The sequence below is a fragment of the Lactuca virosa genome, chromosome 2 (genome assembly GCF_052849685.1).
Source record: "Lactuca virosa cultivar CGN04683 chromosome 2, Lactuca_virosa_CGN04683_v6, whole genome shotgun sequence".
NCBI classification, from domain to species: Eukaryota; Viridiplantae; Streptophyta; class Magnoliopsida; order Asterales; family Asteraceae; genus Lactuca; species Lactuca virosa.
In genome coordinates, this window is record NC_136427.1 from 24,451,019 (window position 1) to 24,476,806 (window position 25,788).

General features: G+C 29.5%; 3 protein-coding genes across 3 annotated transcripts; all 3 read right to left on the reverse strand.

Moving 5' to 3' along the window:
- Nucleotides 1-1,167: 1,167 nt before the first annotated feature.
- Nucleotides 1,168-8,061, reverse strand: LOC145156273 (transcription factor E2FC-like). Its single transcript, XM_079075709.1, has 13 exons — nt 7,663-8,061; nt 6,600-6,750; nt 6,456-6,503; nt 5,866-5,951; nt 5,374-5,462; nt 5,243-5,297; nt 4,262-4,365; nt 3,526-3,574; nt 3,355-3,420; nt 2,991-3,067; nt 2,674-2,821; nt 2,044-2,079; nt 1,168-1,308 (listed from the first exon to the last, which is right to left on the reverse strand). The coding sequence occupies exons 1-13, from the start codon at nt 7,804-7,806 to the stop codon at nt 1,222-1,224; spliced, it is 1,140 nt and encodes a 379-aa protein (XP_078931835.1). The 5' UTR covers nt 7,807-8,061; the 3' UTR covers nt 1,168-1,221.
- Nucleotides 8,062-12,687: 4,626 nt separating this feature from the next.
- Nucleotides 12,688-17,535, reverse strand: LOC145158973 (eukaryotic initiation factor 3 gamma subunit family protein). Its single transcript, XM_079077842.1, has 12 exons — nt 17,237-17,535; nt 16,708-16,835; nt 16,456-16,576; nt 16,222-16,303; nt 16,069-16,139; nt 15,909-15,950; nt 15,679-15,803; nt 15,258-15,351; nt 14,678-14,932; nt 13,729-13,834; nt 13,539-13,625; nt 12,688-13,023 (listed from the first exon to the last, which is right to left on the reverse strand). The coding sequence occupies exons 1-12, from the start codon at nt 17,359-17,361 to the stop codon at nt 12,916-12,918; spliced, it is 1,344 nt and encodes a 447-aa protein (XP_078933968.1). The 5' UTR covers nt 17,362-17,535; the 3' UTR covers nt 12,688-12,915.
- Nucleotides 17,536-20,693: 3,158 nt separating this feature from the next.
- Nucleotides 20,694-25,387, reverse strand: LOC145158974 (myosin heavy chain-like protein). Its single transcript, XM_079077843.1, has 6 exons — nt 25,210-25,387; nt 22,597-24,824; nt 22,392-22,518; nt 21,728-21,829; nt 21,195-21,262; nt 20,694-21,073 (listed from the first exon to the last, which is right to left on the reverse strand). The coding sequence occupies exons 2-5, from the start codon at nt 24,807-24,809 to the stop codon at nt 21,200-21,202; spliced, it is 2,505 nt and encodes an 834-aa protein (XP_078933969.1). The 5' UTR covers nt 24,810-24,824; nt 25,210-25,387; the 3' UTR covers nt 20,694-21,073; nt 21,195-21,199.
- Nucleotides 25,388-25,788: the final 401 nt, after the last annotated feature.

The following is a 25,788-nucleotide window of genomic DNA, read 5'->3' on the forward strand; positions in this document are numbered from 1 at the left end:
CTAGAAAAATATACGAAATTCAAACCATTTTACACTTTGTTTTTCCGCCTAGTTGTTTAAATAAGGTGTTGTTAAGATGAATAAATGTTTACAAAATATTTAAGAAAATAATAACAGATGGGAAATGTAACGAAAACATAAATAAGATATTTTTAATAATAAAAAAAAAAATAGTACCTAATTAGAAAAGTCCAGTTTTCTTACCTGTTTCCGTTAATCATGTCTTTTTTATTAACAACTTAATTAAAAAAAATAAAGAAAAACAAACACACACACAACTAACAATAAGCTAGCAAAAAAACAATTACAGAGTCATAAATAAAAGGGTTTTGCAACCATCAAGTCTAAGTTATTCTATTTTTAATAAATTTATTCGAAAACTAGTTAATAAAGATATTTTCAAACATACGAGTGTTCCTCATAGTGTGTGTCTGAAAAACCATATATCAAGAAATAAGAAAACACTTTATGTACAATTTATCAAAATAGATAACAAAGTTTATTATTTTCACCTCAAAATATGCACACTAAGTCGCTATGTAGACCCCTTACATTATTCTCAAATATATGTACAAAAGAGTATCATATTATATTATTATTTATTTCGGGAGATATTTTGACCCTTTAAAACTAGATTTGTCATTTATATTATCTCCACTCTAAAAAAAACACACAGAGAGAAAACACAAATGATGGTTTTAGCATGATTTTTTTCATTCGGATCACATGCTAAAGATATCATATCAAAAAGAATATTTATTCAATATTAAGTTTTTAAATTTAATTTTGAAAAATTCCTTAATAAATGACTTTTGCTAAGTATTTGCTTTTTATATCACAAAGAAAATGTTCTTTTACCAAACAATTTCACAAATCATTTTCCTTTTTTTGCAAATTTATGCATATTTTACCAAAAGGTTTATATTCCAACGGTATCAGGTGTGGTATAAAATTTTCCTTTACGAGAGACTGAAGGTTCAAATCTCGTTGTGAACAAATGAATAGATTTAAAAGTAGGATTAATGTGTATTAGCTAAGGGCGATCTTGTAGTGACTTAATATTATGTAACCTCCTAACTTGGTCATTGTAGTTATTAATCTTTTCTAATATCCTATTCAATATAGTAATCATTTGAAAGCTCTTGATTACATTTTTACAACAATATATTTTGTGTAAATTAACTTTTATACTTTATGTTAAATATGTAACAATATATGTATTTATAAAACAAAGTTTAGTATTAAAGCTTCTCCATCGTATCTCAATTCCCTTGTAACTGAATATTGCAATGCCACCTCACTACCAACCTAGCAAAATGCCATATGAAACCACGTCAACATAAACTATAAATTTATCTTCTTGCTTATCTATTACATTTTAATTATTTCATTTATTAATTAAATAAGTTTATTACTATATAAGTATGTTATATATTATAATTTATTTAGATTATATTTATTAATATATTTTAACAAACTTCTACATTATTAAACAAATCAATAGATAAATAGGGAGGGGGGATTCTTTTTTTTTTTTTTTTTTCGTTTCACATTTCCCATGGCATGAATAATAAGAAAATTCTCATTGCAAAAAGCTGATATGTCATAATTAAAATATATATATATATATATATATATATATATATATATATATATATATATATATATATATATATATATATATATATATATATATATATCACTTGAAAACATTAATATTCATCAAACTTTGGTAAAAGTGATTTCTAATATAACTTTAAATAATTCTTTTCACTATTAATCTAACCATATATCATCATAATAATAATACAAGGTTACACCATTTGGTTGCCAAACACCCAAAGCCTTTTTTTAATGCTCTAAGTATGTTTAAAAACAACTCTTATTACCAAAACAACTAATGTAATATCATCTACTTTCCATATTTCCTTTTTTTTTTAATCAATTAAACCTTGCTATAAAACTAGTTCTAAAATGTTAAATAATAATGAAGGTTTTAATATGTTATGGTAGATTTGGACCCCATAAATCGGTAGCACTCACCTCTGGGTTTGGCCCAAACCAATAATCATCCTCAATCTGCAACCAACAACCCACATGGTATCAGAATCACAAATATTCAGATAATCTTTTTTATAAGAAAATGACAAGGGCATTTATGTCTTTTGCACATATAAGAGATCGAGAATGAGTCCTCCCATCTTTTTTTGATGGGCAAAAAAAATCATATTTTTGTCCCACTGACATAAGTCTCAATCTCAATCAAATGCAGTACAACCTGTTCAGCTGTTCTGTCGTAGACAAACTTTCTAGGGCTATTTTTTTTATAAGGAAGAGGGCATTTTCGTCATTTGCATTGTCCACCTTTTTAGGTGGGACAAAAAATTACAATTTTTGTCCCAACTTTTTCTAGGGCTATTTTGTACAACTTGTTTTCTCTTACACAAACTTTCTAAGGCTATTTTTGATGAGGATGATGAGGGTATTTACGTCTTTTACACAGACAAGAGACTGATAGCAAGTCCTTGTCCCACCTTTTTCAAGTGAGACAAAAACTTGCAACTTTTGTCCCATTGACATCAGTCTCATTCCCAGTTTAACTTAATCTTTTCTGTTATGTTATGTCATGTCATGTCATGTCATGTCATGCCATGTGATGTGTAAGAAACTTACATCATTTTGTGGTGGGATTATCTTTTGAATTCCATATGAAGGGGAGTCAACCGAGTTGACTTTGACTGAATCTAAATGTGTTTGTAAATCTCTACTATTTTTGCTGATGTGGCTCCCACCTTCTTGAGTAGATTCTTTAAATGATTCACTAAAACAAAACATACATGTTGCAATGAACACGAGAAATAGAATATAAAAAGATACAACAAAAACTATAAATTGAACTCATCTTTATATATTAAAATTTCTTTTTTACTTAATCTGGACATAATGAATTAATGTGTTTTAAATAGTATCATTAATGAGAAAGAAAGTACCTTATGAGATACAGATCAATGGGAGCTGTATGACTTCTGATAATAAGTTTAAATTGCTTTTGAGAGAAACCATAATCCTGCACATTCAACATTTTTTTTTTATATATCTTAATAAAGTCATTATGAATAAAATAAAAAGATAAATGAAAGTAATAGCATTGTAGTAATTTCTGATTTTTCTTATTAGGACATTGTGCTTTGAAAAATCTACTGATTTAAAGTAAAATTTTGTAAAAGAAAGTATGATAGGATAATAAAAAATAAATAAATGAAAGTACATTGCTATTTCTTGCATTTAACACTAAAAAAAATATTTAAAAATAAAATAAAATAAAAAAATTCATGTTTCATTTACAATACTCACCTGATCAGGATCAGGAACTTCAATAGAACTACCATGTGGTGCTCTTACTGCTATTAAAGTCTCATTCTGTCAAAAATAAATAAAAATAAATAAATAATCAAAGAACAGGATTTAATATAAAATTATGGGAATAAAATTAAAAAAATATGAAATCTTTGAAACCAGTCAAACCTCAAAACATGGAAGATTCCTAAAATCTTCTCCTCTTAAGTAAAGATGTCTGAAAGAATCAGTGATATCATATCAGAGTTATTAACTTTTTTTAAAATAATTTATTGGACAAATTATGAAAATGTAAATACAAAAGAAAAAAGGGAAAATACAGAAAAGCACTTGTACTTTCACAATTAGATCTATTTAGCCACTTAACTATTTTCTATAGTGACTAAACTATTATTTTTTGCCTGAAAAAGACCTTGAATTTTTTTCATTTTTTTTCCAATTTGGCCCTTTTAGTCATTTTTTTTTCCAAAAATAATGTAAAATGTGAGGGTTTTTTCGAGAAAAACTTAAAAAGTTGAGGGTTTATTTGAAAGCATTTAGAAGGTTGAGGGGTTTTTTTGGAAAAAAAAAAATACAAAGTTGAGGGATTTTTCGGAAAAAACGAAAAAATACAAGGTCTTTTTCAGGAAAAAAAAATAAAGTTGAGGTTTCGTCTGGAAAAAAACACAAAATATAAGATCTTTTTTGATATTAACCCAATAAAGTATACGTGGCTAAATCAATAAAATGGTGAAAGTACATTGTGCTTTTGTATTTTTTTCATTCTTTCAAGGATATTAAAAACTTAAATCAGTCAAATTTTTTATAATATATATATATATATATATATATATATATATATATATATATATATATATATATATATAGTATCATAAGAGTTATTATATGTGAAAAAACAACATACTTTCGAGTATTATGATCAAATTCCATAGAGTTGAGGCGTTGTTGTGTTTCCCTTATACACTCATCAAGTCTTGATTCTTCAGCATTTAGATGTTGAAGCTCAGCCTGTCATAGAAAGGAATGGAATCACTCATCCCATTGGAATCACAAAATTAACTTTTTGTTTTGTCTCATGGAGTGGAATGGACAATTCCTTCCATTTTGTTACTTTTGATCCCTTAAACACATTGGAATGAATGAATGATTACAATTTAAAATATAACACGTTTTATTAAATATAATTTTTTAACAACACAAATTCTTTATAAAAATTTTCACAATTATTATACATATTAAAAACCGATTGGCTTAGGAAATAGGAATAGTATAGTTTTTGTGTTTCACACTTTTGCCACAAGAGTTTCTTATTTCAGATTTTGACCACAAGACTTTTTTATTTCCGATTTTGGCCACAAGATTTTCTATGTTGGCATGTTTTGTCCCTAGACTTTCATAATGTTGGCATGTTACAGTTTACACACCCTACTTTGTACAATGGCACTTTCTACCCCTCTACTTTGTAAAATATCACTTTCACCCCCTCAAATTTGGACAACAACATTTTCTACCCAGTTACCTTTAGTATATTGGCAGATTTCCAAGTTTGTAAAATATGATTTTTTTTTCCACCTTTTGTAATTAAATTACAATTTTATTTTCCAAGGTTAAACTAGAAAATATATTTTTTCTATTATAATCATATTTGGGTTTTACTGAACTATTATTATGTTTCCTTTTTTATTTTCATAAATAAAAAAAATCATAAATTATAATTAAACAATATATAGAGTAGAGTTATTCCATTCTATCCAATCAAACAAATCCTTACATTTTGCATGAAGTCTTTCATTTCTTTTCTTTTTTTCTTTTCTTAGTGCACAAACCTTATAAAAATAATAAATACACACACCTGTTACAAAAAAATGATTTATTTTATACATACCTTTAATCTTTTAACATGTTTATCCAAATTTTGTGGTGATAAAGTCTTACTTTTCCTGTAAATAATAAGTCCATGTGTTAGAAAATGAAAATATATGCACAAAATTTATAATATAAAAAGAATGAACTTACTTCCAACGTATGTGATTCTTTGAAGCCTTTTCTACTAATCCTATCCCTTCAAGAACATTTGTAATATCATAAATTCTCCTCTTTTGGACCTACCAAATAAGTAAAAACTATATATAATATCCATGATTAAGTGAACATATATGCAATAATGTTTCACCTTTTGTCAATTTTTATGCAACAAAGTGGTTTTTATATTAAATATGCAATAAAGTTTCATTTTAGGACCAAATAAATAAATAAATAAACACAAAGTACTTTCACTTTTTTATTGATTGAGCCACTAAACTATTACTTATCTATGATAATTATTATAATAATAGTTCAGTGGCTAAACTGATAACAAATAATAGCTTAGTGGCTAAATCAATAAAAGGACAATGGTTTAAAACTTTAAATGTTTAATCACTACAAAAAAAACAATAAAATGATGAAAACATTTATAAATAAGTCTTTATAAACCATTAATGAAGGACAATGTATATCAGATCATACTTCCAATATAACTGCAGCTTTGTTTAGATCAAGAATTCCATCCTTGTCAGCATGTATCAAATTAACAAACTTCTTTGTGAGGAGTCCTGTTAACAATTTAATAAACTTTTTCATTAAAAAAAAAAACTGGAAATCATAACATGCATATTTAAGGATGTTTGGTTTGCAGAATATGAATGAAATTCAATTTCGTGTATAGTTAATTTTTAGAATCTTTATATACAAGGGTATTTTGGTCTTTTAACAAAAAGGGAAGGAATGAAAACTCTGTAAGGGATGGTGATTCCGATGTAACTGAATTTTTTCCATTTGGAAACCAAACGTCATATAACGGAATCTTGAATTCCAATTCTGAAAGATTATATTTTTATCTATATATGTAGGGGTATTTTGGTCTTTTAACAAATAAGAGAAGGAATGGGATTGAAGTCCTTCCAAACTTGAAAGATATTGTGAATTCCATGAATGATGGAATTAGAAGGATTCGGGTGGAATTAAATTTTGTCCAATTAACAACAAAACACATCATGGAATGGAATCTTGAATTCCAATTCCAATTCCAATTAAAATACTGATTCGAGTAAGCTTACCAAGAGAACTATCATAACGACAAGCAGCAACTAGATTTTCTCCAGAATCTGTAATAAAAAGAGAGTTTAATCAATTTTCAAAATAAAATTACAAAAAAAACAATATTTACAAATGAAAAAAAAAAAAAGATGTATTTGTATTACCAGCATTTGGTTCTTGATTTCCAGGCTTAAAAGCCTTTAATTTCTTGTTTCTCTTGACAACACCACAAGGCAATGATCCAAATGAAGGACAATCTACTTCTTCAGGAATTGTATTTGTATTAATTGCTTCACTTTTGATGGTTTGTTTTGGCTGTTTTATAAGATAGAAAAAAAAATGAAATTACCATATGGATTTGACTTCTTGATGTAGTTGATATTTCATGATGATTATGATTATGATGATGATGATGATGATGATAACATTAATGATATTGAATATTATAATTGTGTAAATAATTTACTAAAAATAACAACACAATGAAGTAAAAAGCATAAACGAGGCCTAATTTGGTATAACATGACATCTAATAGTTTGCTTATATAGATTTGTTACATATTATCTTGATGTTTGTATCCATAATTTTGATCTTTGTTTTAATATAGAATTTGCTATTTCTGATGATGAGGATGAAAAGGGCATTGATGTCTTTTGTACAAACAAGAGAACAAGAGCGAGTTCATATCCCACAGTTTTGGGTGAGGCAAAATTACAATTTTGTCCCCACCAAAACACAAGAAAACTAATTACAAGACTATCTTATTTGTCATGTGTAACAAACGCATCCTAAATGACCAATGGGGATAAACCCAACAACAAAATAAAACCCTAATTGTAATAAGTTTACTTCTTAGATTAATAGTTGTAGCTTTATTAGGTTCATCAATGAGAGATAGACACTTCAAGAGGAATGAATGTTCATATGAGGACTCACGCTTTGACCTTGAGTCAAACATATATCAAAGCGGCATCTTTCTACAATGAACGCAACTAAAAGTACTTAATCCGAACATTATGTTGAAAACATGAAACCCAAATAAATATGAAAGCGAAAAAACTGTAAACAAGTTAACTCATTGGTCAAATAAGCAATCCGAAAAACACTCAATGTGTAAAACTTAGATTCTACGAAATAAACAGCAATTAATCAGACAAAGCAACGAAAAAACTTCAAATTAGTATGCGAATAAAGGGGAGAAAGTGAGGGACAATGAATTAACTTACTGAAATCAAGAACATGGGCAAATTTTGAGTAGCAATAGGAGGATTGCAAAAAGAAATTTGTTGGTGCGTGTGTTGTATTCTGGATAGAGGGTTTTGAACTGACAAGTTGACGTCATCAGCACCGGCAGCAACCGACATTGACATCGCCACCACCACCACCACCACCGCCGGAGCTGACTGGTGTTTGATTCTTGTTGTCTGTTGGCGTTGAAATATAATATAGAAAAAGGACAGGAGTAGAAACAAATAGGGTGGACGTGGTGGTGATGTGTTGGTGAAACAGCGGGAAGGTTTAAGGCAGGCGGGACTTTGGAGTTCGAATGCGTAGAGGAAGAAAACCCACCAACGCTACGCTCCACTTCTGCTCTTCTGCTGTTTTTCCAAAGTTAGGCCTGGCCCAATTAGATGGTGTATAATGTCATGATTCATGTTTGGATTTTTTTTTAAAATTGGATAAGGATAAGAATAAATTTACATGTTTTTATTAAATTATATATAATTTTGTAACTTTTTTGTTATCTTTTTTCGATAATATGTATAATTTTCAAATGATATATTGTTAAGTTATATAATAGCTTTGATTTCTATTAATCTTTATAGTTATATTTTAATTTATTATGAGATTTATCAATTTATGTTTGCATAAATTTGTACATAATTTATTTTGTTACATAAATTACTAAAAAGTTGATGAAAATACGTTAAATAAATTGTTAAGATCAACTTCGTTGTATAAACAAATAGTTATCATTTTTTTATGAAAGAGTTATTCACTAAAATGATCATAATAGGTGGTGATATATCGTCATAGAACCAATTTGTTTCGGATTTTAACAAAGTAACATAGAAATCACAAATGCATGCTCGCGGATATGCGGGTATACTTTTCTGACATAAGCAAAATACTGCAACATTGGTCTCTGTAGTATTCAAAAAAATTTAGATAGGGTCCAAAAAGTTTCTAACTTACATGGAATATCCAAAATCAAAACATTTTTGTGATTTTGGTCCAAAAAAACTTGAAAATACGATTATGTCCTTTTTATTTCCTTTTCCGTATTTCTTAAATCTATATTAATACATTTACAATATATATATATATATATATATATATATATATATATATATATATATATATATATATATATATATATATATATAACATCCTCTAACCGTAACCCCTCCCCCCATCCCCCACCAACATTTATTGATACCTCTGCAAAATGATGAATGCCATCGATTGTTATCCATTTAACCCTAATTTCGATTTTGTTTTCTATTTTGCAGATGGATGTCGATTTCCAATCGATAGGCTGTTAGATCAAATTTCTTGCTCATTATCAAACCATTGTTTACAAATCTTGTGGAATCTATAAAACCCAAGGATGAATTTTTCTTGGTAGACCGTATTTCCAATCGATCGACTGGTATACAAGTTTTGAAGAGGAGTCTTGATTTCTAATCTTCGATTTTGTTGATGGTTTTCAGTTTACGATGAGGATGGGGAAATTTTAATGATGTAGTTGGCCGGTGGAGAGGGACGAAGAAGATGATGCAGGTCCATGGTGAAGATGTAGTACAAAGGAGATGCACTCGATGATGAAGAGGGATGATAGAGGAGAAGCAATCGACGGTGAAGTTGATGTTGTGAAATTGAAGGTGAGAGATTAAAATAAGGGGTAGGGTACTAGTGAGGGTAGGGTGGTTGCCTGATTTTTTTTTTAATTTTAAATAAGACTTTTATTAAAATAAATATAAAAAAATTAAAAGGGTAAAATGGTCATTTCAAGTCTTCCAGGGACCAAAACCAAAGGAAATTCCTAATTTTGGACCTTCCATGCAAGTCAAAAACTTTTTGGACCATATCAAAAGTTTTTTAAATACCACAGGGACCAATTTTGTAGTTTCGTCTACATTTAAGTCATTTGTGAGGGAAGCTTTTAAATCATTTGTGTATATTTGCTTCTTTACAATACAATGGTTAGGAATGATGTGGTATAGGAAACTCGTTATCTGTTTGCAAGCCATGGTTGTTATTAAGGTGGGAGGTGACATAAAATGTACTAAAGGGCCATTATGATTCTACGAGATAGCCACACAATACTCTAATTATCAATCAATAATTGTTTAAAAGTAGTTCATATATTTCATAAAGCTTGGAAATCTAATTTCAATATACTTGCGTCTTCTTCTAGTGTTTCAACTACTTCAATGGGACTCAATCAACTTCATACATGTGGTGTTGAGTCGTATACCATGCACGTATATCATCGTTTTCCTTATTTCAACCCTAATCTTATGAGGACTATGAGAAGGTATTGAAAATTTTTTCCGATGTTGCAAAAATAAGATGTTGATTTCTCATTTTTCCATATTGTTTTGCAAGTCATTTGTATGGTTTACCCTTATATATCCGACCACATGCTTAATATCACAATATTTGCTCATGTTGTTAGACAACTCGTTTTTAATGTCATCTATGTAGACATCTCGACAAAATAGACTCTTCCACATCTTCTTGTTAAATTCATTAATGTTTTTTGTAATATTATGGGTTGTACTTTATAAGTTTTAATATTATCATTTAGTACTTTTAAGAAACATATCGTGGTTTGGTACTTTTAAGAAACATTATCGTTTGTTAAATTCAAAAAATTCCTGTCATTTGCATATTAGGTTGATTTTTACATATATCATCCCATATAAATAGATAACTTTATTTCAATTACTTCTCTTTATGTATTGTATCATCTTTATTTTCCTATATAATTGAATTGATAATGAATCCACAAAATGGTACTACTATTATAGTAATTCTTTGTAGCACAGGGGTGTGGGCGAATGTTAAATGTCGTTTTGGAGTAAATGTCAGCGAATGTTAAATATAATTTTACTTTCAATTTGCATATGGGTATTGAGCAACGAAGTCTGAGACCAAAATTCAATATAATATAACCTATTATGGGTTGATTAATTTTATGGCCAGAAAATTACGTGTATTGAATAATAACATAGGTTATCATATAAATATATGTCGATTAGCATTGTTGCATGCGTTTATGATGATGACAAGGTAAACTGATATTTGTTATGTGTATCCATATACAACCATGTTGTATGTTGTCAAGGGATTCAAAATGTGACTACTTGAAATTAATCCTAGAGGTGTATATATGTCATGTGTTTGGCATAGTATTAACCTTACTCTTAGTTATATGACAGTTTCTTGGGTTAAAGGTTTTTTTTTTTTGTGTTGTGCAACACATATATACATTATATTCTAGTTCTACTAAAGGATGGAAAATGTTATAGATAATGTTCCAATTTTAACTGTATTATCCAATAGTTGTTGAAAAAGTAGGATTAAAAGTGTCAAAGTTATTAAAGTTCAAGCTCCAATACGATGACCCAAAATCAAAAAGTGAAACTAAAAGTTCTAGTACTCACATAGTTAGTGCTACTGAGAGTTTTGAGGTTTTACTTGGAATGATTATCTGGCATGAAGTTTTATTTGTTATTTGTCATGATGCCACTATTAACCATCAATTACAAAATATAATGACTATTTCTAAGAATTTTAGAAATGAAGGGTGTGCTTCGAGTATAAATATCGCTAAAGTTATTGCATTTGATGTGGACGTTGAGCCTAAACTTACATTAAGACGTCGTGTTATTAGAAAAAAAAAACAATTTGATGAAACTAATCATGAACAAGAAATACAATCACACGAAGAGTATTTTAAGGTTCTATTACTTTTGTGTTGTTGTGGATACGTCAATTGATTGTATAATATTTTCAACTAGTTTTTCTAATGACATTGTATATGATGTAGATTCAAATGATTTGTTTTCTAAAGTAAAAGTGTTGTACATGATTTTGCCTAATCATATAGAGTATGCAATTAAAATTTTGGAATTTGTTAAAAGAATTTATTGTTATCCGAATGTTTTTATTCCATATTGAATATCTTTAGACATAAGTTTTTCAAAGTTGAAGTTACTCAAGAATTATTTACGTCGATGTCACAAGAAATGTTAAACAATTTGGTATTTTTTTATATAGAGAAATATATGTTGTATAGGATTGATCTTGATAACATTATTAATGATTTTACATCTTAAAAAGCTAGAAGAAGTGTTTTTTTTCTTTAGATTAATGAATGTTTATAGGTCATATTTATTTCCTTAATACTACTATTAATAAAAAAAATTGTGTCTAAGAAGTTTGTTAAAGTAACTTTCTTTAGGTTATTGGATTATTATAACAAGGTTGGCGATATTTGTAATTTTAATGAGTTTTTTCTTTCCTCTCATCTCAGACTAAAATGTATTTGGAACGGTCTTGCTACTAAACCATAAATTAAGAGCAACAATGGTTGCAATGGAAACGTCTTTAAAAATAAATAGTTTTCATCAACCCAAATAAAATAGAATTATTAAACGAAAAAAAAAAACACCCACACAAGCACACCCTTTCGCAAACTCTTGACATTTTCAAAATCTTTTTCTAATAATTCATTTACAAAAGTTCGTTCTAGTGCTTATTACTATGTAAGTCATTCTCTCCACTACAAATCACCATTTTGTAAAGACTTAATTGAGATATTACAAAAGTCTTCCTATAACACCCTCCATTAGGGGCGTGCTAAGATGGTTTTTGTCATAGTGGGAATATATCTCTTTTTAGGTTGCTGAGGTTATTTTGACCAAATAATGTTGTCTGGTAAAATAACTTTTGTTTGATAAACTAGTTGAGAGCTAATAAAATAAAACATTTAGTGAAAGATTATTGATAAGATAAATGATAACTATTAAATGAGACATTTAAATATATGATTAAAATAACATGCAAGGGTATTTCAAATAGATTTTGTTTTGAAAAAAAAAAAGGAAAACAAAAAAGCCCAATCATCATGGATTCAAACAAACAAGATTACTACAAAAAAAATATCGAGTATTCAAAAAAGATCGATAATAATTGATTACTTATAACAAAACAACGTTAAAAAATCAATACAGAGTATCTACATAACACATGAACAAAATTTGAAATTTCCACCTCAAAGTGACCAAAATCTTTAACAGAAACAGATAATAAAAACCTACAAAGAAATCTACTAATATCCAAGTTTATGAGAGAATGAATGAATGCCCACTTTATACTATAACATTCAAAATTGGGACTTTCATCATGACAAAAAAATAAAAGTTTTACAAAAGAAAAATCAACTTATGGAAGAGTAAGGTGTTGACTTATTGGGTTGTTGTTGTTGACTTTTCATTGCATATTTTAGTGCCACTTAATATGTATCCACCACAAGCACTCATTTGCATGTGTGGATGAGTTCTTGAAGGAAGAACCTACATCATAATAATACCCACAAACAAAAATTATTAACTTTCATATGTTTTTTAGAGTAAATTACACGAATGGTCCCTATGGTTTGGGGTAATTTGCGCGTTTGGTCCCTAACTTATTTTTTAACTCGGAAGGTTCCTACTGTTTGTTTTTGTTATGCGTTTGGTCCCTGTCTTACCTAAAAAGACTATTTTACCCTTGATTTTTTAATTTATTTAAATAAACACACCCCCAACCCCACCCCTACCTCACCTTATCTTACCTAAAAAGACTATTTTAATTTATTTAAATAAGAGCATAATAGTCCTTTTAGGTGATACAGGAACCAAGCGTGTAACAAAAACAAATAGTAGAGACCTTCCGAGTTAAAAAAATAAGTTAGGGACCAAATGCGCAAATTACCCCAAACCATAGGGACCATTTGTGTAATTTACTCTTTTTTTATAATAAAGTGTTGGAAAATTAAATAATTTACAAATATTTGCTTATTAAACAATTAGAAGTAGAAAAAAAAAACCTGATATTCACGTAGCCAAGGTTCTGTAATCTGTAAGCCAATTGCCATTTTCTCAACCTGAAGATTATGCATGCATGTTGCCAATGGCTACAGTTGAACACAACTTCCATTAATGTCTGATTTTAAGAAAGCTAGAAAATTATATCACATTAAAAAAAATTAATAAAAAAAGATTCAAATAAGAAATGACCTGAAGATACTGATGGTAAATGACAAAAGGAGCTGAAAAAGATAAAAATGGTAAAACCTCCTTCACAATACTCCAAGCATCCACATCTGGAGCAGCTATTATTAAGCTGCAACATATCAAATAATAACAAATTATTATTATTTCATAACATCTTTTTTCATGCATTTATTCTACTACAAGAGAAGGCATGGGGACAAGCTTTCTAGGACTATTTTTAATAATTAGTATGAAATGGGCAATTTATGTCTTTTGCACAAACAAGAGATAAGGCGCGAGTCCATGTCCCACTTTTATAGGTAGGCAAAAAAACATGGGTGACAAATGACAGGTGACAGATGACATGTGACAAATGAGAAGTGAAGTGACAAATGACAGGTGACAAGTGACAAATGACAGGTGATAGATGACAAATGACAAATGAGAAGTGAAGTGACAAATGACAGGTGACAAGTCATAGATGATAGGTGACAAATGAGAAGTGAAGTGACAAGTGACAGATGACAAATGACAAGTAAAGTGACAAATGACAAATGACAGGTGACAGATGAGAAGTGATAGATGACAAATGACAAATGAGAAGTGAAGTGATAAATGACAGGTGACAAGTGATAGATGACAGGTGACATATGATAGGTGACAAATGAGAATGAAGTGACAAGTGACAGATGACAAATGAGAAGTAAAGTGACAAATGACCGGTGACAAGTGACAGATGACAAGTGATAGATGACAAATGACAAATGAGAAGTGAAGTGACAAATAATAGGTGACAAGTGATAGATGACAAATGAGAAGTGAAGTGACAAATAACAAGTGATAGATGACAGGTGACAAGTGATAGATGACAGGTGACAAGTGATAGATAACAGGTGACAAGTGATAGATGACAGGTGACAAGTGGCAGGTCTATCTTGAGTAACAAACATGACATAAGCAAATTGATGTGAACCTTGAAAATCCATTTTCTTTCCATGATTTGATAGCATCTTGAGGAGCTTTTTCTCCAGGTTTTACAGCTTTATATACTTTTGAGGCAACTGACTCTTCCATGCTACCCACCTCCAAACTTAAAGATTCCAACACAACATCAGACTGATTGGATGATGGATTATCAACATTACTATCATTTGCAGATTGAAGCATCATCTCATCTTCCTTCCAATCTCCATTATTAGAAAGTTCATCAAGAGACAACCTCACAATCCTAAAACCAAAAAAAAAAGATTGATTGATTACTTTTTATATACTTTTCAATATAATAAACCTCTCCATCGAAAATCAAAAAGGGTGTGTATGGTTTGTCATTTGTGGGGTTGGATCGTCGGAATTGGAATTTGGGATTCCATTCCATGGTGTGGACAGAATTCAATTCCATTGGAATACTTCAAAGTCTATGTTTGATGGATTTGAAAATTCCAATTCCTTTTGACAAATTCCATTCTTTCCAAAAACATCTTACAAAACATTGAGTGATTTGTTCACAGATTATTGATTTGATGGAATTGGAATTGGAAGGTGATGTGATGTACCTTTTGTTAATTTCATCATTAAAGTTGAATATTCTGACAATCTCAATGGAATATGGAGAATCTCCACGATAAGTATTGCACACATAACCAGTACCTGTTAAATCCACATCATTATTTAAAGTTTAAACAACCAAAAACAAACATTATTTATCTTCAAAAAAGTTTAGTAGCATAAAAAATAGGAATAAGGGTAAATGGGTCATTTTCTTTCTGCATTAAATAAAAAAGAAACACATGTATAATGTATATAGCTTATAGCTTACCAGATTAAGTCATCCATATTAAGTCTATTAAATCAAAAATTCTACAACACTTTTCTCCCTTTAAATAAGCACATGTTATTTAGAGTAAATTATAACAAAAGTTGGAAATAAAAAAGAATAATAATAGTTATACTTTATAAAATAACATAAAATCATACCTCCTAAACGCTCTGCAACAGCACCAGTAATTAAACCACCAATCATATCCACAACAAGAACATCAGAGTGTGCAGAAACATTAGCAAATGAGAGAAGAAGAGATAATGTGTCAACTCTCAAGAACCTGAGATTGATTCAGATATGCATAATTGATTAATCGATTCCAAAACAAGAGATTGATGATTATTTAATTAAGTCACTGAAGAAAGATGATATTATAATTATTTACCCGATTCTTGCTGGATACTTTTTGAAGTAAGTGTCACATATACTGAAAGAGATAAGATAAGAAAAAAGTCAACATGGGAAGATAATATGATTTAGGGTTATATGCAAGAAATAGCAATGATAATTTTGACTTTGTGTATTATAGTTTTATTTCCAATTACCTTCGTGCAAAGGGGCGTCTCAAGAGTACTTTAGGAGCATACTTTTTTTGTTTCTTAAGCCTGTATTTTTCCTGCAGAGGGTAAAATCGTAAAAGTTCAGTATGCAATCTACACATGTAAGCATAGTTGTAATTTGTATAGAAGAATACGCACTTGTGAAAAAGACGTTTTATTCTCAAATGTTGCACTGTTGGCAATAAGAGCTTCAACTATAGCATTCCCACTTGCACCCTGTCTGGATTAAAGCTATATATAAGTCATACTTATCAAGAAAAGAAAGCAATTTACAAAATTCATCCCTTTAGTTTATCACTTTTTATGGATATGGTCCAAGAGGGCAAAAGAGTCATTTTAAAAGAACTTGAAAGTGAGAGAACAAGTTCTAACCTTCGCATTCCTTCTATATCTTCACCAGTAAGTGTTTGGGCTGTATTATTATCGATCAATGCACGATTGTCTCTTGACTCTTCTTTTATGTCACATTCTTTCTTGTCTTCAGCATTATTATCTGATAGAAAAGAAAAGAAAAAAGGGAAAATCAATGTAATTGGTGGAATATATCAAGTTTCATGCTTATGGATCTATGTGATGTAAAAAAGTAAACAATGAATAAATATAAACAAAAGAAAGTAAACAAACCTGCTGCAGTTGAAATAATACGAGCCAATGAAGGACCATTTGCTCCATTCTCTACTTGAAATAAAGAACCAAATGGACACCCAATCAATGGCCGAAGAGGGTAATTCTTATTCCCAATTTTCACAATCCTACAACAATCATCAATTCTATCATCAAAAGCACATAGAAAAAGCTGAAACAATCTCTCCATTCACAAAGATTGGTCAAATCTCATCCTCAATCTTCACTATCTTAAGCAAAATAGCACATATAAAATGCTACTCTTCAATCAAAGCAATCATCATCAAAACGCATATTATGCAAAACTGAAACGATGTCATCATTCTGAAAGAAGAGCGAATTTACGAAAATTTCCTAACTTGTAAGGAAATTTCGTAATCCACTATATTTACTACACAAATATTAGATAATTCGATATTGATGTTAATTTGACAGCAATATCCATATCGAATTCCTAAACAAAGATAGCAGGTTCGAAATCAAAAATCAAAATGTAGGGTTGTTTGGAACCGATTGAGTAATGACTTACGATCCAGCAGTGAGACGAGAGAAAACGAGGCGATCACCATCGTTGATATCAAGCAAAACGCTGCAACCTTCCCAAGTTATTCTTCGGTTTTGATTTGAGTTGTCTTCTTGTTCAACTGCTGACATCTCTATTAAATGAAAAATATTCCAAATTTATTGGGTACAGATCTCGATTCCGAGTTATTCAAATCGATGACACTCTACTCTTCGTTAGACTTTGACGTAGATAAACCCTAATTAGGGTTTTGACGCAACCGTTAGAAACTATCGTTGTCAATCGTAAACTATATCCAACGACAGACAACAAGATCTATGCTACAAAAGGTAAACTTATAAAAAAATTTATGCTAAATAACAATGTGCGTTTGAATTTTTTATATATAATAATTATATTTTAACTAGTTTTACCTTTTTTTATTGTATTAAATGATCAAATCAACTTTTTAATGCATGTATCTTAGCAAATATAAAAATATTGATATTTGTATTGTGATTTTACATGTTTTTAATGCATGTATCTTAGCAAATATAAAAATATTGATACTAGTATTGTGATTTTACATATAAAAATATGTACTTTAAAAACTTAAAATATATTGTCATGATTTACATTTAATACCTAGCATTGGCGTCTATAGATAATTATAGTTCCATATTGTAATACAAAATAATTATTGATTTTATATTTATATTTTCAAGATCACTCTAACTTGTTAAAAAAATATGAATTTATAGATTCAATATAATTTTTTCTTGAGGGTCCGAAAAGGCAGTAACTCTAACTGTCCTAAGGTAGCGAAATTCCTTGTCGCATAAGTAGCGACCTGCACGAATGGTGTAACAAAGCCAGTGGAACCATGGTGAAATCCGTCTTTCTTGATCCTAGTGTTGTAAGACAGGTAAATGTCACGTCAGAAATCAAGGTTGTTGATGTAGTTCGTTGTACTTCGTGACTTTATCTTAAACTTAAACACTTATTTTTAAGAATAAATTATATATATATATATATATATATATATATATATATATATATATATATATATATATATATATATATAGGATATAGATCCGGTAAAAAGGAAATTTTTGGTAGGAATGTAACAAGTTTTTTTTCTATATATTTTTTTGACGAACAAAATAAATGAATCACTAGATGATTCATTTGTAAGATGATTCACAAGAAAAAATTCCCAAAAAAACATCTTTATGATTCATTTTTAAGTAAATTAAGAAAAAAATCACTTTTATGACAATTTTAGTGAATAACAACAAAATCATTGTATAAATGAATCATCGAGATGTTTTTTGAGAATTTTTTCTTGTGAATCATCTTCCAAATGAATCATCTAATGATTCATTTTGTTTGTTCGCGAAAAAAATATGTAGAAAAAAAACTTCTTACCTTCCTCCCAAAAATTTTCTTCTTATTTGATCTTAACTCTCTCTCTCTCTCTCTCTCTATATATATATATATATATATATATATATATATATATATATATATATATATATATATATATATATCAAAACTAACAAATTTTACACCTATATTATTTTTGAACTATGTGCATTAGGCCAGAGGAAATGGTGTCATACTTCTCATGGCCACCTAAGCTCCCCATAAACTTCATTTTGATTTACCATGACAAAGGAAAAAGGTGGGAGTGGTATCATTAACATGACATGACAAAAGAAATAGAGGGGATGAATATGAGAAAAAATGGGTAAATTTTGAAAATTAATTTTCTCTCTCCTCTACAAGTCAGTGTAATAGGAGGCTTTTGACATTAAGAGGAAGAGATGGCATCCTAGAAGGAAATGAGAGGATAGATTGAGACTTGACATTAATAAACTTGCTTACTAAGGACGTGACCTCATGTAGGGCAGCTTGGAAGTGAAACATTAGTGTTGATGGATAGCCTCTTCACCTTACATGTCTTTGCTTTTTATCTTTATTTGTTGATGACGGTTTCCTAAACTTATGTTACTTATCTGATTATTCATGTATTGTTACATTGTTCTCTATCATTGGAGTTTCCTCTTTCGCATGTTCTCAGATCGATATGCATTTTTAGAAAGTACTCATGTTTATGTCTTATTGTATATTATGACTTAGTTTTCCTTTGCTTTCCTTTTCTACATGTTTTTGTTGTGTACATGTCGAAGGTTATCTTAGAGACGCAATCGATCTTCCGTCTTGGAAGACCTGGCTATTGACTTATACCTACTCATATCCCATTATAATGGAATTTTTGGGATCTGTGTTGTTGTTGTTGTTGTTTTTGTTTTTATCCATTTAGGAGTTAGAAGATGAGAGACCAGACGTTTTTCTTTTTTCCTCACTAAGTGTTGTTTCAATAAAAAAATGGTATTTAGATAAAATGTTACCTGAATAATTTTTGTATAAAGAATCACATACTTAGAAATGTGTGTGTGGATGGGTGGGTATGGGGGGAGGGGGTAAGGTAGGGATTTATTTGTAAAAAGTTATAATTTATGTGTATATTTATAGACTTATTCTATTAAGTAGTTCTCTATGCATAAATCGATCTTTTTGCTACAAAAGGATGTACTTGTCTTTTGTTGTATGAACAGTCTAATGATAAGTAAGGTAGATCAAGAAAGAAGGTCCACCGAAATCGCAATGCAAGTTCAATATTTACACATATAAAATCTATGCTTCACATTGAAATCAATATCTTGTTAAAAATGTCATTTTCACAAATATATCAAGGGTGTAGATGCATTTTTGGATGAAAATCGTTTGCATTCACCAAAATATAAGCCAAAATGCATGGTACTTCCAAACAACTCAATTATACATCTTACATCAAAGTGGAATCATGTATCATGATTGTCAAGTCAAAGGGAAGCCAGTAGTAGAAAGATACGAAGATATGTTGATGTATGGTTGAATAAAACATAAATAATATTATGCCAACCAATAGTTAGTAATATTTATCTATTAAACCTAATAAGCCCAAGGCTTTTACGTATTTGATATATAGTGTGAACTATTGACTTTTGATACCCATCCGAATATTGGATTAGACCCAATAAGCCCAACGCTTTTACTTCTTTTTTTGTGTGTAAAAAGAAACGAATTAAAAAAATAGATAAAAAGGTTTATCCATTAAAATCCAATGTTGTCTCTTACCAAAAGGCAAAGGCAACCTTCATAACCCATTTTTATCTATGATGTTTTTAGCAAAACATATCTTCTATCAAATCTTACAAATTTAATTAAATTACACCTTTAGAATAACTAAAAATATACTTTTTATTATAACTTTATTTGGATTATTATGAGCTTTTATCAAGTTTAATTGCTTTTTTTTTTGTAAATAAGAAAAATCACAACTTAATACTCAAATATGCATTGTACAAACTACAAGGTTACAACTACAGAATATATTTACATATAATATACAAAAACTTATTGAAAAAAACCAAACATACTCTAAATCTCATAATAAATACAAAAATTTGGAATTAATTATATGAAATGATTAAAACTTATACGGATTTCAACAAGCATTAAAAAGCTATTGTACTATATATATACAAGAAGACATAAACCCAAAAGAATAAAGCAAAAAAACATGGGCAAAAAGGTAAATTCACATACCATTTTGGGTAAAGAACTAAATATATATATAAAGGCCAAAAAAGAAACCCAAACGGAAAGGTGGTTTGTGTTGTATTCGTGTGTGTTTGTATGTGTAGACACGAAAAAGATGGGCAAAAAGGTAAATTCACATACTTTTAACTACTTTTCACAGTACTAATAGTAATAGACCTTGCATTCTTTCAAAACTGATGATCCCAACAAGTGCACCTGTATCATCAAATATGAATATTTTCAATTTTTATTAAAGGGCTAAATGCAAGAAATAACATTTTTTTTTTGCATATTTAAAAAAAAAAAAAAAAGGGTAGCAATGTATAAGAGAACCTACCTTACTCAATGTGCTTTCAAAGATTCTCCACTTAATTCTCTTCTAACCAGCTCCAAGATTTCAATAACCTGAATTAGAATGGAGGGGTAATATTGTCATTTGCTTCTTTTTTTGTTGTATTGCTTTGAATTTGGGTTAAATGCACATTTATGCAACAAAGTTGTTTTTATACAAAATATCAACACAAGTTTGATATTAAGACAAAAAAAAATGCAATAATTTAATTGTTATCAGTTGCATATATTGGTAAAATTGTGAAACATTTTGAGGTAAATTGGTAAAAGAAGCAAACACATTATTGCATAAACTGGTAAAATGATGAAACATTGCATATTTCTATTTTTTTTAAAAAGCCACTTTATTGTATAAATTGGGGAGAATGTAAAATTTTGATGCATAAATATGCATTTAACCTTTTAAAATTCTATTTTTCAGTAACAAATATTTTTATACGGATGATACTGAAAATATAATAAAGTAGAAAAATAGGGATGATAATGATATTATCCTTAAATAAATAATTACAGTTTTACCCCTGAGTAATGTTGCAAGACTGGAGAGTAATGATCAAGAGCTATATATATCTTCTCAAGAAGCCCTAAAAGGGTTTCAACTTCATCTCCCAAAAGATCAACCTGAATCCAAAAAAAAATTAAACTTATTTCATTTTGAAATTTAATAAAGTTTTATTTAATGTAAGTCTTTTTAGCAAAAAAAAAAATTAAAGTGATCAAGAAAATTTGTTTGACTATATATTAAATATATATAAAATACATTTCAAACAAACATGAGATATGTTTATATGTAACCTGTTTAATGGTGTAACTGTATTGTAATTTGATTTGAAGTTTACTTTTTATAAAATAATATTTTTTGTATTTGTTTATCAATTTGATAATGGAATGCAATCACTCATTCCATTCCATTCCTTTGTGAGTTTATTCCATCATACCAAACATGCCATCAATCTTAATATGGAAAATAATCAGTTTATTTCCATATAAAATAAAATAACACAAAATAAACTTATTTGCCAATACCACTATTCTTACCAAAAATAACCCTATAATATCAAACTAATGAATAAAGATTATAACAATCTTGTGAAGGTAATATTTAATAGCAAGAAAAAGAAACTGCTATTTGTTTCAAGAACATAAAATCATTTAAAAAAAAGAGCATCCAAGAATTACTTACCTCATCTTCAGCCATTTGAAGATCATTACATTTTGTTTCAAACTTCTGTTTGTATAAAATCCCCGTTTTTTTAAGTACACTAACTTCCTTGATGAAAGAATTTAATTCAGATCTTGATTTTTCCAACCTAAACATTTAAAAAAAAGGAAATTGATTATATCAAAGATTGTATATATGAAAGAACAATAAAGATAAAGTTAAATACCTTGTATTATTATCTGAAAGATCCCATGTTACCCTTTTTTCAAAATCACCAATCTTTGATGATAATTCATCAACAAGAACAACTATCGCTTCCATCTGCTTCCTATGTTCTTTCTCTTTCATTTCAATCAATGACATTAAACTCTGTTTCTCATTTGAAACATCAAGAACCATGATTTTGTAATCATTCAATGCTTTTATCTCTTTCATTGATAAATCAACTTTTTCTTTAAGGGAGTTTATTTCCATTCTCTGAGATAAAACTTTCTCTTGTGCTTTTGAAAACTTGTCATTGATTTCATCCACTTCTTTGTTTTTCTTCAGCATCAATGTTTCATGCCAATTTGCTTGTTTTCTTAAATTATTACACTCGTTTAAAGCTAATTCAAATTGCTCTTTTTCTTTTGTCAATTCCCTTTTTAACCTTTCCTTTTCTTCCACTAATTTTGCTCTCTCTTCACCTTCCAATATCATTTCAGCCTCCCTTTCCTTTTCCTTCTTTTTGTTGATGCTTATATATTCTTCATGTAAAGTCTCAATCTTTTTCTCAGCATCAGTTAAAGATTCTTTGAATACAGTCTGCAATAGTTCTTGCATAAATAAAGATTCCATAAATGTGTCCTCAACTGCAGAAACACTAGAATCTTCAGCACCAGATCCCAATAGAGCCTCATATATATCATGCATTGCGATAATTTCCACCTCTGATTCTTCTTTCATGTCTTGGAATTGACAATTTAGCCCTCCAACAGCACATTTGTATACATCTTCAACAATGGAAGCTTCTATACATGCATCTGTTACTAAAGATTCATGGGTCTTCACCATTTTTTGGAAATGTGCATCAGATGAAGAAAGTTGGGATTCAAGATGCTTTACTTCATCATTTTTAACAATAAGTGAATCTTTAAGATGATTGTTTTCTCTTAAAAGGGTGTTAAGTGTTTTATTTAGAATGTCAATACTAACAACGCTATCACCCTTTCCAGGAAACTCATCACTTTCAGAAAGAATTCCATCCAATTTGGAAACAACTTCCGGAATCTTCCTTTTTAATGTTTCGAACTCTTTAGGGAGGACAAAAGAGCGCCTTTCACTCAGGTATTTCCCCTTTAAACTAATATAGGCTTCAGTCTTCTTCTGAATTTCGGATTCATGTTCCCTTTTCATCTTGGAAATCGTGTTGTTGAAAAACTTTACTAATTGCTCCTTGTTCAAGTGGCTTAATTGAGCTGCATCAAAACTATCAGGAACATCTAAACCTTCAGTTGACTTTCCACTTTCCTCCCATCTTGAAGAAAGTTGACTCCTTAAAGGGTTTCCATGAGTATTATCAAAATCAAAAGAACCATGAGAGAGCAGATTCCCTGATTCATGATGTGGAAGCAACTTTGTCAATGTCTCTAACTCATTTCTTAAAAGTGAAATGCTACTAAATTTCTCAGCCAAATCCATATTTTGATCCCAAATTGATCTTATAGAAGTCTGCATTACCATATCTTCAAGTTTTCTTTTCAATTCATGCTCTTGTTGACATTTACTAAGTAAAGTTTTAGAAAATTTATCCACCAATCCACATGCATTGTTCATCACCATTTCAAGATTATCAACTGTTTTTTCCAAACACACACCATTTTCATACTTCTCCTCTTTCAAAATCCCACCCAACCCCACTATTTCATGACAAGATCCATTTCTCTTAAGTTTACAACCCTTCACACTCTCAATCTGCTTCCTAAGCTTCTTAAACTGATCTGTAGCAGAATTTCTTAAGAAAACCAATGATTCCTTTAATTCATCATCCTTCACATAAGCATCTTCAAAACTAACCTGAATAGTTTCTGATTCATGAGTTCCTTGCAACAACCAAGACTTGTTTTGATCTTCTTCTCCATTCGAATTATGAAATTGCAGAGACCTCTTTAAGCTTGCAAGCTCTAAGTCTTTTGCCTTTAACTTTTCTTCTGCCTCTTGTTCAACAGCACTTACCATTCCCTTTATCACAGAATCACTCACCACTCGTGCAACTCTTAGTCGATTATCAATGTCTTCCATCATTGAATCCAGATCTTCTAAAAACTCGACATTGAAACTGTCACTGTGTTCAACACCAATCCCAGCTTCTTTGGGTTCGAATCCATTAGCAAATGAAGTATGACCATTCATATCATTAACTCCATCAGTACTATGAAAAGCCATCTCTTGACTCTCCATTTAAATAGATTATACCTGATAGAATATATTAGTTCGTAATTACACCAACCCACGACTCAAACAACAAATAATCTAAAAGTCAACACGTACGATTTTGCTGACTAATAAAAAACAACTAGCCTACAACATTCGGATTATTTGAAATCGAACATCATTAATAAGTACAAAATAACCAAAAAAGCTAACAAATCAAAGAAATCGAGCTTGAAATTACAGCAATATTGCGTTAAAAATTGAAGAATTTCATCTTTAAGGGTACAAAATCCTCGACTAAATCTAGAAATAACTGAGCTCAATCTCTTCACGTCGCCATTATACACACACACACCAAACTGGAAATTGAAGAGCACGTAAACAGTTCTAAAGAATAAAAAAAAAAAAAGGAGTCATGAAAACTTACAGAGTGAAACTGATAATTAATCGCCAGCAGAGCTGAAGTTATTTGGAAATTTAGGTTTGAGCTATCTGAGACGCTAACTGAAACCTCACACGTCTCTCTCTTGTCTGAATTTAGGGTTTGTTAGACGAGAGGGAATTTCGGTGTTTTCAGAAGAGAGAGAGAAGCGGGAGTGATAAAAGAATTGGGAAAAGGCATAGCAGGCCCCTGTTCTTTTATTTGTTTACATTTTATACTACTTTCTTTTGAGAATTGCCATTTTGTTCCGAATTGATTCGTTGTCATTTGTGACAATAACATGTAATGATTGCTACACTTTTATTGTTCTTTTTCGTATTTTATGTAAAGTTATTGATTATAATTTATATAGCTATATTTTTGTAATTATATTATTTTATTTGATGGCCACTCATGTTATCATATTAAAATTAAAGCAATTATAATCCAGTTAACAGTTCAACAAATATTATTTTCACATCATTCACTAAATACTTATTAACAAAAAAAAATAACATATTCAATCATAATCATCATTTTTTTTTTATAATTAAATAATCATTCGGCTCTTCCACTTCATTGTTA